The following is a 15,546-nucleotide window of genomic DNA, read 5'->3' as shown; positions in this document are numbered from 1 at the left end:
ATGACTAGGCAGTTTTTTTTAGCGACTAATTTTGACTTTTCACTTTGTTATTAAAGTGCGTCCAGGTGAAGGACGGAGTGCACGATGCTTCTAGTTTGGATCACACACGCAGACCAAGATATGCGGTGTGCAAAAACTTTGTAAAATATTGCTTTGTTTGAAATCTAGGTTGATAATTTGACCTCACCACTGAAGTTGAGCAAGTGAGTAAAGAAGAAGGATTGCTTGTGGAAGTCTTCTATAGCCACAACTATGGGTCCATCCAGACTGCTGCGAAGAGTCTTCTTAGATCCACTCTTATCTGCTATCAGTGATTCCAACATGGTGCGTACCATGTACAGCTGTAGGGGAAGATGGCAAAGATAAAAAGATAAATGAAAAGCTCTAATTATTCGCATGAGATTAAGTCGGATTCTTACAAACCTACACAATAAACCTCATTTGGCACCCACACTCATCAACATGACTGTCATTTTCTGATTGTTTTTTTCATGTAACATGGAGAGGATTCAGAAAATTAGATAAAAAATTTGCAGTGTTTTAGGCAGGAGGACAATTTGCAATCTTCTGCAAAACAACTCTGCACAAAGAACCTGAGTCCCAGAGAGAAACAATTCATCCATCTTCAAACTATTGTATGTATAACAGTTTCATTCATTCCCTCAATTCCTAATATACTCCTCCATCCGTCCTTGTCTCTATGTGATCTTCCTGCTGGAATTTTTTTTTTAGTAACACCATCTACTTTGAGTCATTCTACATTGACATTACACATGAAAACAGAATGTTTTGCATCTTGTAACTGCAAATTAACGTGTCCAGTTTCAGAGGTAAAACTTTAGGTTCACATTTCGTTTACCAGATAATAAATGAGTGATGATACTCATCACACCAATATTCGAACCAGTTAAAAAAATGCAGTGCACATGAGAATGCTTCAACTGATGCACTAATAGAAGAAATGCCTTGTCATCTGTATTCCACTCCTCCGCCGTGGTCCGGTTCATGTCTTACCTGCGTGCTGGAGGGTCCCACAGCTCTACGAGGCACCTTGATGTCAAAACCGCCCTTGGGGTCCTTCTCTCCCCGCAGACAGGGGTCATTTGGAGGTTCTCTGGCCCCTTCCCAGTCACAGACAGTCTTTCGAATGGCCTGGAGAACACTACCGAAAAAGGAAAAGGAGTTACAGATGAACTTTAGATCTTTAAGACTGAAACAAAAAACAACTGTGATTCATTATTATGTGCTTGCGATCTGACGATTTTTGCTTGGTACCTAATGAGGACGTTCTTCTTCTTGCGCACAGCCTGACGCAGAGGCTCTCTGAGAGTCATCTGGGCAAAGTCCTGCAGAGCTGCATAGATGGTATTCCTAATGGCCTGGTTAAATACTGACTCCATTCGGCCCATCAGAACCTACACAGTACATTAGACAGAATCATCACTATTATCATCACAGTAGTTGTGAAGACTCCTGACCATAAACTAAGCATTTAAGGAACAGATAACCTATTTTGGAGACAATCTGTTAATTTTTAAGCATTTAAAGATCAAATAAAATCATAACAGAACTAAAAGATATGCAAATATTTTACTTCAAACACCTTAAAACATCAATATGTGGGTTGTGATTGTCACGATTCCACATAACTCTTGTGTTATGTTGCAATAAGGGGCCACATGCGGCTTCCAAACTAGTTTCAAACACTAGTAAAGACCAGATATTTACGTGAAGCGACAATAATCAAAAGGTGAACATTAATTATGAGGCTACAGTTAGCTTAGCTTAGCACAAAGACATAAAAGAGAGGGGAACAGCTAATTAGATTATTTTCCAGGCAAACAAAATCAGCCTACAAGCAGCTCTAAAGCACCGTCAGAGGGAGTAGACCCACATTTTGCATTTGATCAGTCTTTATTCTAAATTAATTGCCAACTAGCTTCATATTCAGTGAACACATACAAGAATACCACTAGCTGGCATCACACTCTCAGCTAGTTAACAACAAGTGTATCCATTCATAAATGTACAAACAGTTTTCAAAGTGTCCTTCCCCCAAACCTGTTGAGAACACCAAAAAGACAGCTGCTCATATTCCACCAGTGTTATACCTGCAGCCCCTTGATCATGGCAATGACCTCCACCAGGGCAAATTTCTCCTCGCTGGTGTAATTGTAGCGCGTGGCTCGTTCGTACTCCTCCGCTGTGCCAGGACAGTCCTTATTACAGAATTTATCTGTGGGATGCACCAGCTTCCACGAGTACTGTGAGAGACAAAAGAGAGACATAAATAGATCAAAGTCAGAGCGATCAATGGCAAAACCGCAAAACTTTTCATACCTCCCAAACCCACACATATCGACTGCAAGACGCTCTCCCTCGGCCCACGCACCGACACAATCAATCCCCGTCTTTACTCACAACTTCCATGACGTGTGTGCTCCACTTGGACAGCAGCTGCAGGCCCCTCAAAGCCAGGTCGAACAGTTCCCTGTACTCCTCGTCTGACTTCTGGCTGTCCAGGCCGGAGCCCGTCACCACTTCGCTGTTGCTGTAGCGCGCCAGCTCCGAGATGAACCGGATGTGGTCCTCCCTGATCTGCACCATCTGCTCGCACAGGTTGTACTGCGGCGAGATGCTGCTCTGGGTGCACGTCCACCTGGGCACAGACGGGAGAGGGTGAAGGGGTTAAGGGGTGAGAGGGAGCAGATGGCGTGGTGGTCAAGAATTTCTAGTTAAGGTAGTGTTTGCATGCGTTTCTTTTGGATTGCATCAGCTGAGACAGTAAAGGAGAGAGAGGACGTGTGACATGCAACGACAGTCCACGTGTCCTGTAAACTAGTTGCATAGAAGGTCAGAATGATTTACTTACTTGGACTTGTTTTCTTCGTAGTGAGCACTTGTCTCAATGTAGCGTGACAACTCTATTTGCATGTCTCCAAACAGTGGCACCACTTGAAGCTGAAAGCACACAAGAATGAATGCCTCACCCTCTGGTTGTGCACACAAATACTGTACGTTCTCGGATAAAAGAGCCGCAAGAAAAAGCGAAAGCCTTACTTTGAAGAACTTGTCGATCTTGCTCAGGTTGATCCTCTTTTTGGCATCTAGTTTGTAGATATTACTCACATTCCCATCCATCAGATACAGACCAAAGCCCATAACCTGACAAACAGGGAGAGGAAATTTGTTTAAATTTGGCAAGAAGACAGCGATGGATTGGATTTTTGACTGTTAAAGGCTGGCAGGAGATGAAGATGTCAAATGTGTGCTTACCTTAAGCAGCATGTGTTTCTCACTGGGAGTCAAATACATTTTGTTCTCATAATAGTCTACACAGATGTTGACGATGTCTGCCAAAAGTTCCTCATAGCCAGGAATCACCTCCAACTGTTGGTGCAGGCACTACACAGAGACAGAGAGAGGACAGCAGGTCACCTTCAGATAAACGGGAAAAATCACTGAAAGACAAATCCCAGGAAGGGTTCATTCCATCCTGCAGGTGGAACACCACAAACCACCTGCCTAATACTATGTAGGTCACCCTGGTGCTGCCAAAACAGCTCTAAGCCATCAAGGTCTGGACTCCACAAGACCTCTGAGGATGTCCTGTGGTATCGGGCACCAAGACAGCAGCAGCAGCTGATCCTTTGTGTCCAGGAAGTTGTGAGGTACGGTCTCCATGGATCGGACTTGTTTTTCCAAAACATTTCACAGATGCTCGGTCAGACTGAGGAGTCCAACGCAACCCCTTGAACTGTTTGTTTAAACTTTTCCCGAACAGTGTTTGCAGTGTGGCAGGGTGCACTACTTTGCTGAAAGCGGCCACTGGGAATACTGTTGCCACACAGAGGTCTACAACATTTTTTAAGAAGGCGGTGAACATAAACGCCAGGACCACAGGTTTTCCAGCAGACCATTGCCCAGAGCATCACACTGCCTCTGCCTGCTTGCCTTTTGCCCGTAGTGCATCTTGCTGCCATCTATCTCTCTCCCAGGCAAACAATGCAAACACACTCAGCCATCCATCATGATGCCAAAGAAAATGTGATTTATCAGACCGCCTTCTTTCATTGCTTCGTATTCCAGCTGGGATGCTCTTGTGCCCATTGTGTGTGCTTTTGGCAGGGGACAGGGGTCAGCATGGACACTCTGACCGCTCTGCAGCTATGTGGTCTCAAACGCAGCAAGACTGTGTTTTTACATCTTTCTATCATGACCTGTATTACTTTTTTTTTTTTTAATCAATTTGTGCAACAGCAGACCACAAGAATCAACCTTCACTCTCCATCCACATCAGCCGGCATCCATTCACAGGGCACCAGTTTGCCTCTCTTTGGACTACTTTTGGTAGGTAATAACCACTGCATACTGAGAACACCCCCACAAGACTAGCCTGTTAGGAGATGCTCTTATCCAGTCGTCTAGCCATCACAATTTTGTCCTAGTGAAAGTCCAAACATCCTTACGCCACCCCATATGTCCTGCTTCCAACACATCCAGTTCAAGCAGTGGCTGTTTGTTGACTGCTTAACATATCCCAGACCTTGACAGATGTCTTTGTAACGAGATAATCAACGGCCTTAATTTCACCTGTCAGACGTTTTGACACTGTGGCTGATGTGTAAACAGCTTCAATACTGTGTGTGCACCACAACTCAACATGGCCCCCTTTTGATCATTTAAAAGAGAAATGTAGGAGTTTGTTTTTTAACAGGTCTCTGTGGGCTCTTTGCTAATTAAATATAATGAATCCAAAAGGCACGTTCTATATATTTGATGTTTGGAATTCTGCACTGACATATTCAGATAGGCAAAACATATGCCTGCCCTGAAAACCAATTCAGCGCTAGATGGGTGATAAACACTGCTGTGACAGCCTAACAACGGCACTACAGTGAGCAAGATGAATGCTGCCCAAGTCAATCAGCTTGTTCAGTGGGTCAGTTCAGGTTAAGATAGGTGGGTTAATTGCATAATTGCTCCTTTGCTCAGACTGTTCAGGCACCTCAACGTGTGACCTGACACCTTGGGTACAGCACAGACTACAAATATGAGTCATCATTCATCCACTCAGCTTGTCGAGCAAGTCATTTCCTGGAATACAAAGTTAGAAGGTTTAGAAGCCCAGCTGTTGTACTATTATTAAGACTGAATGGAATATTTAGGTGTATTTGCAGTAAACAGCTCATCAAAAGGTTCCAGGGGGTAATTTTACAAAGATGCACTAAAAAAAGCCGCCTTGGGTCGATTTACAACTGCTCTACAGCAGTCAATCCGTCGTCCACCAAGCCCTAACGCACATTTACCCCACTTTTACCCCCACCCACTGACCTGAGTGATCCTGTTGTGGTTGGCTAAAAACATAGAGAGATTCTGGGACTCCTGGATGGACTGGGGGTCGGCCATCTTCCTCAAGAACTGAGCCGCCCTGGAGGCAGAGCAGGAGAGAAATATTAGTTGGGCTCTGCGTGAGGAAACAAACACGGACTTGGATATTATTGTTTATGCTTCACTACCGTTTGTAGGCAGAGTGATCGTTCTTGACGCTACACTTCATATTCTTTAGTTCATCCAGCACTGCAAACATGTTGATGAATTTGCCCAGAGTGAGCAGATAGGCCTCGGACACGAAATCCTTCCTTCTCTCGGCATGGCACAGACGCTTCACTTCACTACAGAAGCGCTCTATGGCTTTCCGCTAGAGAAACACAATATATGGATTGAGTATTGACCATTTTTTCATCAACGAATGCAATCAAACCCACAAAAAAAAAAAAATCATAAAACAACTTTCTGTGTCCTCAAAGACACCTAACATAACATGACTACTGATGTCTTCCTCTTTAAATAATTAGAGGGTGTTAAGAGGGAAACCTACCTGGAAGTACATGAACTTCATCAGCTTGGTCACTTCAGGTTCTAGCACCTCCACTGTTTTCTCATAGATCTCCACTCTGTTGGGCTGCTCGTTGCATTTCACCTGGGAAACACAAGGTGGTGCCATCACACAGTCTGATCTTGAAGCAGCATCACGTCAGGCTTAGTTCCGTGAGTTCATGCAACATTACAGTTTGTTTAGAGGTAAACATAACTCAAGAACGTTTTTATTGTTTCTTTTCTATTTTACTATTTTCTCCCCCACACCTAGATTTGTAATTTTCATGCAATTTTGAGTTGGTTTTGTACAATTTGAGGAAATTATGTCATGCGGAACAATAAAGTCAGGCTACATACCTGTTGGGGTTCACAATAAATTAATAGATTAGAACATGAAGTTTACTTAATAGTAGGGTGTTCATTCATGTTTGTAAATTAAACAAGTGAAGGAAGTGTAGAAGGACAACGCTCACAGCTGAGTCTCTGATTCAGTGACCAGATTTTGTCAACTTAACACCAGCATTTCATGTTCAGCAACTTCTCTCACAGTGACATGGTTTCATGAGGTTTGTCTATGTGCTCTCATCCCCACAGTGGAAGGAAACGGTGTTTGAACAAAACCTCAAGTCAGAAACGGTTTAACTTAACAGACAAATTTCAGTCATGCTGGTTTATCCCTGAATATTTTTCTTCACTTGAGTCTGCTCAACAAGAATCAGATTGGTAATGAAAGTGATGCAACAACAGGCATCTTATTCAGTCCATATGTGCAAGTTTATGTGCTAAAGAGCGACAAGCATTAATTGTTTAATCAATTATTTGATGAATCACTACAAGTTTGATAATCAGTTAATTAGTTTGAGTAATTCTTCTGTCCAAATTGTCTGATTCTAGTCTTTTAAAAGTGAATATTTTCTGATTTCTTTCCTTCTTTATGACAGTGAACTGGGCATCTTTGGGTACTAGATCTCATCTTGAGCTTTTAGAAACACTCACAGACAATTTTGACAATTTCCTGGGATTTCATAGACCAAACAAATAATCAATTTATCGATAAAATAATCGTTTGCTGCAGTGAGTGTGTTATAAGGAATCCTACAAGGACCTGGAGCATTGAGCAAATGGCAAAAAACAGGATAAACTTCCCCATAACACCCATAACTGGTGGCCTGTCGCATATTCGAATGCCACTGTTTCATCATATACGCTTATTTATTATAATTCAGTGAGTTTGCCTGCCTTATTGTATACATGTGGTGAGTCATTATAAAGAGGAACTGGGTTTCTTGTGCATTCCAGCTCACACTGTCTGGTAACAGCTGCTGGTATTTCAAATCAGACCAATTCCTGACTGATAAGAACAAAAAAATGTCGACCATGGAAGAGACGTATGATGGTGAAAAACATTACACTTGATCGTATGTTTATCACTGCAGGCAGTTCCATTACATCATAATTTATTTTTAAGACATGATTTGGGGCATCTGACATTAGTTTGCATAATTTCTAGGACATATTAAACTGTAGGATTACAGTGTGAGGCTGAGGCATCGCCTACATTTTCCTCATATGAGACAGGACCGTTGCTCTGACACCATTGCCCATTTGAGTGTGGGTTTGCAATGCACCTTAGAGGTGGTTTTGCTGTGAAAAACACAATGTAAGTAAAGGAATTTATTCATCACGCCCATAAACATCTGGGTGGCGTTTCTGGAAAATGCAGCGATTTCACTGAATTTTTATAATGCTTACTGGGCAGCTGCAAAGTTGTTGCCACCTGTGTTTTCCAAAGCAGCCTTTCAAATGAGAATGTATCCCGGCTCTCTACTCGACTGGGTGCAACCTCCAACTCAACTGAGCACGATGCACTCATTCATATAGTGAGGCTCAGTAGGTAAAGCAGCTTGTCCTCTAATTATAAGGTTGTAGGTTTGACACCAGGCTTATTCTTTACGTGGGATGAATTCTAAAAGCTCTAGCAACAAGCTGGGGCAGCTTTCAGCAATCACACTTGCATTTTTCCCAAGAATTGCCAGTTCTAGTTAAGTTATGGTGGCTCAGAATTTAAGACTGATACTGATTAAGTTGAATTCCCAGCATTGCCAAGCTGACACTGTTGGGTCTTTTAGCAAGATCTTTAACTTCACCTACTACACAGGCACAAGCACAGCTGACCTCAGCTTCCTAACAAGATGGGATATAGGAAAAGATCATTTCCCTTGCAGGATTAATAAACCCAAACAAACAAAAGTATAGAGTGAGTGGGGGAGCTACTAATACAGACAAATAGGCATATTTCTCTGTAATGAAGTTTGCTCTTTTTTGAAGCGGGGACTGGTTTTCGCAAAAGGTTAAAGGCAACTTATACATTAAAACCATATCATCAGAATCGACTGTTTGGCCGACACTTCTGGAAAACCCTGGTGTTACCTGGGGAATGGCTCTGGAGCAGCTTCTCCAAGTGTAAAGCATCACAGCGTACTCGTGTCCTTCCTCCAGCATCTCATTCTGCACAAACACACAGCAAAATGCACAATTAATCCCTAAAGCACAGCTCAAGCAAAGTGTCTTATGAATACAAGCATCAAGTAGATGCTCGAACCTCTGCTATCGTTTTCTGGTTTAACAGTCTTTGCGTGCTCCTGATGAACATTTTGCCACTTAACACTAAACACACTCAGCGCCTCACATGAGTCACACATTCCAGGACTTGATAAATATTTTAGCAGGGGAACGTCTCTTCCCTGCAGAAGTAGGTGAGACTCATTTCTCCATCACTCTGGCTAAAGGAAGAGTGTCCCATAATAGACTGGCTTCAACCTGAATGGACTTCCTGATTAAATAAGGTTAAATAAAGCACTACTTCCCCTGTTTGCCAGTCAAATCACATTCTCCATTCATTCACCATGGGGGGAGAGAGGTTTAGTGGTTTACTGGCTGCCTGATTCACCAGTGTGTGAGCGGAATATGTGCCTATATGAGTGTGTGTGTATGTGTGTCCTCGCATAGACCCAGCCAAATCTTAACAAAAGAGCCAAATGATAATCGATTCACATAAAACAAGGCTCCCTTTAAGGGCATGAAGCTGCTTCCCACACTCGGCTTTGTGTTCACCGAAAGAGGAACAGCAAATACTGAAGCTCAACCACAAAAGGATGAATTCAACCAGTTAGATGTAAAAACCACAATGATGGCAAGTCGTGGCATGTGGTTCTTCTCAAATCTAGAAAAAACGCCCCTCTCAAAACAATAAATAAAAAAACTTATTCCAAAGAACTTTTACCTTGAAATAAGTGAAAAAAATCTGCCAATAGAACAAGTTAAAAATGGCTTGGGTGAGATTTCTCAAAATAAGATATGACATTTAGAATATAGAGATCTTAAAATTAGCTGGGAAAACTTATTTTAAGCTATATTTTACCAGGACTGTCAAGCTCAGGTGTCTTAACCCTCCTGTTGTCCTGATTTACGGCACTAACAAATATTGTTGCCTTGTCTGAAAAAAAAAAAATCCAAAAATTCAGCAAAAAAAATTCCCCAAATTTATAAAAAAAAAATTGCAAAATCTTCAGGAAGAAAATTCCTTAAAAGTTTCCCTTAAAAGTTGTATTTTTTTTAAAGAAAAATCCCAAATTTGGCAAGAAATAAACATTTAAAAAACAAAAAATATGTAAAAATTACATATATGTTCAAAAAGTGAATAAAAAGCTTCCTAAAAAAATCTTTAAAATATCTAAAGTGATTACATATATATCAGTAAAATTTCGAATATTTTCTTTAAGAACATTCACAAAAAAATCAACCAAAATCCAGCGAATTTCGCTGGATTTTGGTTGATTTTTTTGTGAATGTTCTTAAAGAAACTTTTTTTAATATTTCTTTTTTTCCATTAAAAATTGTACAAAAATCTCCCAAAAATATTGAAACTGTGGAAGTTTTCACTGTGAAAATATTCTTTTTCCACATTTTCAAACTCTAAAACGGGTCAGTTTGACTTGCAGGACGACACGAGGGTTCAACTTATTTTGAGTTTTCTTGTCAAATTCCACTCAAAACAAGATAATTTCAGGATTGTTTGACTTAAGACATTCAAGACGCATTCTCTTAAAACAAGTCTCCCCATCTTGCTGAAATGTCCCTTGTTAAGTGAATTTATCTTAAATCAAGTGGGATGAGACATTTTGACTAAAAATAAGACAAACAGACTTGGTAAGATTTTGAATTTTTACAGTGCAGCACACTGGCCTCACCATGCTGGAGTGGACTGTGGCTTGCTCGATGTAGCGGGCGATGCCGGTCACAAATGCATTCCTGTCTTCAAAGTTGGTGTCGAAATTAGCCTGCAGAAGGTGGAGGGGGCGGGGAGACCAAAGAGTCAAAGGGGTGATATTGGAAACAACTGGTAGCAGTGGTGGATGGTGGTGTGAGCGTGTACCTGGTACATGATGGAGGAGGGAGGGGGTTCGATGCATGGCTGCTGGTCCGGGAGGGGCAGCTCCTCCAGCAGGTCCACGTTGGACAGAGCATCCTCCAGGGTCACGTGGGTCGTCATGGTAACGAGGCGTCACTCTAACAACACCGCAGTCTGACAGACAGAGAGGAAGAGAGAGCGTGAGGATATGAGATAATGAGGCAAAACTAAAAGAGGGGCAATGCATGATGGGATGGAGTCTGCTCTAAAACCGCCAGTTTTCAGGGGATACACAGGAAGATTGAAGGATAGATTTAATAAAAGCAGAAAATGTTACAACCAACGGCCTGCTCTGACCGTGTGTGTCGCGAAGAAACCAAACACTGAGGGTGTTCCAAGAAACGCACTATGATTATGTTCATTTTTTTGCAGCACGAAAAGCATAATAGAGAGTGCAGCTGCAAGTGAACATAGAAGAGTATGTAGAACAGGATCCAGTGATGGTTCTCAATACATAAAGCAATGCAGAGTTGCCGACGTCGCCCCATATCTCTCAAGTTGGCAATTTTGATTGACTATTCAACTTTCGATTGCCCTTAAGGACCGCTGAAATTCACTGCTGCTTCCGAAGAGGACAAAGATTTTGTGGTTCTGATGTTACGAGTTATGGGCGTCAAATAAAAACTTTCTCGTTGGCCGCAGTCGTTTAGAATTTGTCCACGATTACATGTGACAAATGGTGCATTCAGTGGGAACACAGAGCTTAGCGGTGCATGACAAAAAAAGCACAAAAACAGCAAGCAAACTGAGAAGTTGAAACAGCGAACTTCAGCAGCGGATAGAAGGTTAAAATCGATAACTAGTATAACTACTATAGATACTACTGATGAATGAATGGTTAGCTTAAAGCATTCTGAGGGAAAATCCAGTAAGTAGTGACTAACAGTTTGAACCTTCTAACTGAAACATCACATCATGAAAAGCTGAAACAAGCTGCTGCTGAAATCATCTGGAGGCAGCAAGTTGACATTTTTCACAGTTCATATATAAGCTACTCTTTGACGACGCAGAGACAATGCATCTCGGTCGCAAGGAGATGCAGCAGATATTCTCTTTGACGTGTCTAGACAACCTCATTTCCTCTTATGAAACCCCGTTCAGGCTGTGCGGTGCAACACGTCTGCATGCTCATCCTGCACCTGTATCCCCTCCCCTTAGACTGTACGGCAATACCAGACGAATACTCAAGGGAAGTAAGGGGAGAGGCCCCTCGCAGTTTCCTTTATGGCTTTTTGTTTGACTAAAGGCATATTTCAAGCATGAAATTCTTGAAATGCCAAGACCTGGAAATGCCATTGATCTGACACGGGCGGGGGAACAGTCTGACACCGAATGACATTTTGACAAACACAAAATGTGCTATCTTGCAGAGGCAGAAGAGCCACTGGCAAATGTGGTTTTTCTTTGAAACTTTAGGAGATATCCTGGATTCTTATGAATGGAAATGAATCTAGAGGCACACAAATATGTATTCACTTCATGCACAAGATCATCACTGAAATAAGCGGCTACACGCTCTTGAAACCTCTCCTCATTAAAAGGCCCAGATCAGCTTCAGCAGTGTGGACGCACCCACCCGTGTATCATGTGCCTCTCAGAAATGTGGATTTTACGTCTGACCTGGCAGACGTGGCTGACAGCGCCGATAATCAGCTTAATTTTCACAGCCAGAGACAGCACACGTAGAGCCGAGAGGGCCGGGGGCCAAACAGCACAGAGAACAGAGACAGATAAAAACCACCGCCATAGGTAGACAATTAACCTGGAGCAGCAGGAACCGGTAAGTTGAAAAATTGTTCAAAGGAAACAGTCATTTCATACGAAACGTCATGGAAGGAGAAGTGCGCACCGCAAAAACACAGAGCCACATCGCTGTTGGTCATATCCACATGAGCATGCTTACTAATGATCACAAATGAAGTGTAAAGCAGGTGGGTGGAGTTTCCTGTCATATCAAACTGTCAAAGTTACGGTTTACGAAAGCTGCGGAGTTGAAAGGCGAGTGAGTCAGTAAACATCAGCACGTGGCAGCTGTAATGATTAATCGATTAGTTGCCAATTTTAAAAGTAATCGGCAACTATTATGATAATGGAATAATGATTGAGTGACGTTTTAAGAAATTAAAGTCTAAATTCCTGATTCCTCCTTCTCAAAAATGAATATTTTCGTGTTTCTTCTCGCCGTCACGACAGCAAACTGAACATATTTGGATTGTACATGTGAGGGAACATGGACATTGACATTTTTCACCAAACAACTATAATTAATAAATGAAATTGTTAGTAATCTGCGAATATTTTGATAATCGAATACTGATTTGAGTAATGTTTTAAGAAATCATAGTCTAAAATCCCAGATTCTACCCTTTCAAATATGAATATTATCTTGTTTATGTCCTCCTCCATGACAGAAAAGAAGATGTATTTAAAATGTGGGCAAAATATGACATGTGAGGTAACACTTATCTACATTTTTCACCATTTTCTGATATTTTAAAGACCAAATAACCAATCAAAAATAGTTGAAACTAATTGTTAGCACTAGCTTTGATGTACATATACATATAACATCATTCAGATAATAAACAATAAGGTAAAAAATATTAGGTTAGGTTTATTGGGGGCCAAAATCATGTTGCTTTATCCCCTTTTCTGTCATTATGTGTAGAGCTAATGCCTTCAAAGTTATGTATATTTTTTAAAAATCCAATTGTTGTGCACGGGTGACACTGGTTTTCATTGTTTCATGGTGCTACTGATACACTGGAGGTTGTGACTGACCTTTTGTTTCAGCTCCATATTCAAGATTTAGCTCATTTTAATACAGCAAGTATGAAAATGAATTAAATTAAGGCCTGCAGATTTGGTAATGTTGGTGTAAGCCGCTGGAGGCTTAGGAAGGAATGTCAGTCTCAACCTTAACTTCTCTGTGCTGCTGAAACCTTACAACGTTTGGGTTTTTTTTTGTCTCGAGCGCTGCGTTTTCTACATTCTTTGCGCCGCTGTGCAGCTTTGCAACCTGGACGCACACGCTCCCTAATTCTTTTTAAGACTCACTTGGTTATTTTTAACCGTTCAGCTTTACAGAAAATGAAACACGCAGCTTGCTACAGGGGTTTCTGTCAGGCAGACAAACATGCTCAGTGCTGCTCAACTCCCATCTGTGCTTGGGAATACAGACGCAGTGTAAAGCCTGGAGTTGGCTGAATAAACTTTCCCACCCTATACGAGACTCTGTTCAACAGTTGGTGTGTCTGTTTGTCCGTCTGTGTGTATGTGCATCTTCACAAAGCTAAAAAAGGGCCCCTTCATTCCCTTCTGGGCTCTTGGTAACGTGGCTGCAGGCCCCACATTACACCGGAACGGCTAAAAAAAAAACAAAAAGGAGGCCAAATGAGACAACAACTCTCTTTAGAAATCTCATACAGGAGTTGGACATCAATAATATGTGAAATTAACCCCTTTGGGTGGTTTCATATTACAACTGAAGCTGCTATATGTCAAGAGCTTGGGTCAGATGTCCTCGTGACGGGACTAAACGACAACGATTCAAGGGTGGTGAGAGGAGATATCACACCTAGAATGAAGAAAAGACAGAAGATAGCGAAAACCTCGATCACTATGTGCTGCAAGGCGTTCATGTAATACATGCAGCCTGGGAGAGAGACAGAGTGAGAGAAAGTGTGTCAACTAAAGGGTCACACCACTCCATGGGATCTCCCCCCCAAGGCTGGCTTTGTAATATATATTCATCCGCACAATAAGATGCGATCAGATCGGCGTGGAGGAGCGCTTGAATCTCGAGCATTCACACACGCGTGATTGTTCACCGACGCACACCGGGCTAAATGCATGTTCCAGCAGCGTCTGTGCAGCCCTCAGCGTGCATCATGTGCAGGACGCCGGCTCACCGAGGTATTTCACAGGCCTGACTGTCAGTTCAGAGAGCGGCACACGCAAAAAGTGCTGTCGTCTCTTGATCGCCGTGATGTCATGCTCGGCTTTTACAACGACAACAATGAGCATTGCATGAATATGGAGGCAGACACACAGAGGCTCAGCTTTCATGACTATCACCACGTTAGACAGGTAGAGCAGAGCATATGAAACCCAATGTCCGTTTTGTAGGTTTGTGGTATTTATGGTCGCAACATTAGCAGCTTGCTTTGTTTTTTTACTTTCGCTTTCTTCAGCTGGTGAGTTATTTATGTGTCAAGGGCCTTTGCCAATGCCTTTAGCATTGTTTCTGTCTCACGAGTTATTCAACTAACAAATAAGAAAACCAGCTAGAGTGCTATAAGATGTCAAGTTAGCAGGGATTAGCTAAAAAATATGGTTAGATATATGCTACAAAGCTACTGGGCATCACAGCAAAACTGTATCCAATAACCACATTGAAGGAATATTACTCGGGTTGCTTCGATCAATACATTGCTCTATAAAATGTAAAAATAAAAAGGTGAAAAAAGGAATATAGTGTTTCCCAAAACCCAAGATGGTGTCCTCAAATGTTCTGTTTTGTTGACGACCCAAAAATATTCAGCTAAATTTCAAAAAAGGAGGAAAGAAACAAGAAAATACTACAATTTTAGATGCTAGAACCAGAGACGTTTGAGTGATTCATTGATTATCAAACTAGCTGTAAGTTAATTTAACAGTTCCCAACTCGTCCATGAACTGTTGCAGCTCTGTTTGCGATTAGCTTCTCGTTTTCCATAAGTAAACTACAAGAGAAGCCTGAAACAACAAGATTTATTGTCATTTTAATGCCTCTTGGATACACTGAGTTTCTGGCACACCGGTTGGTGACAGGATCCACATGAGTTCAAACAGGAAATAAACACCTAACAGGAACATTTGGCAGCACAAACAAGACAATAATGTCAGTTCTATGGAAATATTTGGGCTAAAGAAATAGCGACTTTGACTAAAAACAGGTCTTCTGTTGGCAGTGTGTTGCGATTACACAAGGCAACACAAGACCAGTTTGTTTGATCATTTAAAAAGCACCACAAAGCCACTGCTAATGGAGATACTTAAATAATGTTGTGGTAATTCATGTATTTCTTCCATGTCATGCAGCCCTAGTTAAAACGAATAACCGTTACTATCAATTAAACTGATTTTTAGTCCATAAACTGTCACCAAAACATAAAAAAATTGCCAACACAGCTCTGTAGAACCAATTTTGTAAC

General features: G+C 41.6%; 1 protein-coding gene across 1 annotated transcript in view; it reads right to left on the bottom strand.

Moving 5' to 3' along the window:
• The window catches only part of cyfip2 (cytoplasmic FMR1 interacting protein 2), a 29,439-nt gene that overhangs the window by 12,615 nt on the left and 1,278 nt on the right, over positions 1 to 15,546 (bottom strand). The window contains 14 exon segments of the mRNA XM_022206839.2: positions 188 to 341; positions 1,015 to 1,162; positions 1,276 to 1,415; positions 2,112 to 2,264; positions 2,422 to 2,659; positions 2,873 to 2,961; positions 3,061 to 3,165; positions 3,277 to 3,405; positions 5,335 to 5,431; positions 5,520 to 5,701; positions 5,882 to 5,983; positions 8,311 to 8,388; positions 10,131 to 10,220; positions 10,316 to 10,465. Of these exon segments, the coding sequence (XP_022062531.2) occupies positions 188 to 341; positions 1,015 to 1,162; positions 1,276 to 1,415; positions 2,112 to 2,264; positions 2,422 to 2,659; positions 2,873 to 2,961; positions 3,061 to 3,165; positions 3,277 to 3,405; positions 5,335 to 5,431; positions 5,520 to 5,701; positions 5,882 to 5,983; positions 8,311 to 8,388; positions 10,131 to 10,220; positions 10,316 to 10,432 (1,822 nt within the window). The 5' untranslated portion in view covers positions 10,433 to 10,465.

The sequence above is a fragment of the Acanthochromis polyacanthus genome, chromosome 10, assembly GCF_021347895.1.
Source record: "Acanthochromis polyacanthus isolate Apoly-LR-REF ecotype Palm Island chromosome 10, KAUST_Apoly_ChrSc, whole genome shotgun sequence".
Lineage (NCBI taxonomy): Eukaryota > Metazoa > Chordata > Actinopteri > Pomacentridae > Acanthochromis > Acanthochromis polyacanthus.
The sequence above is the reverse complement of the archived record's forward strand: the minus strand, read 5'-3'. Positions and strand labels throughout refer to the sequence as shown.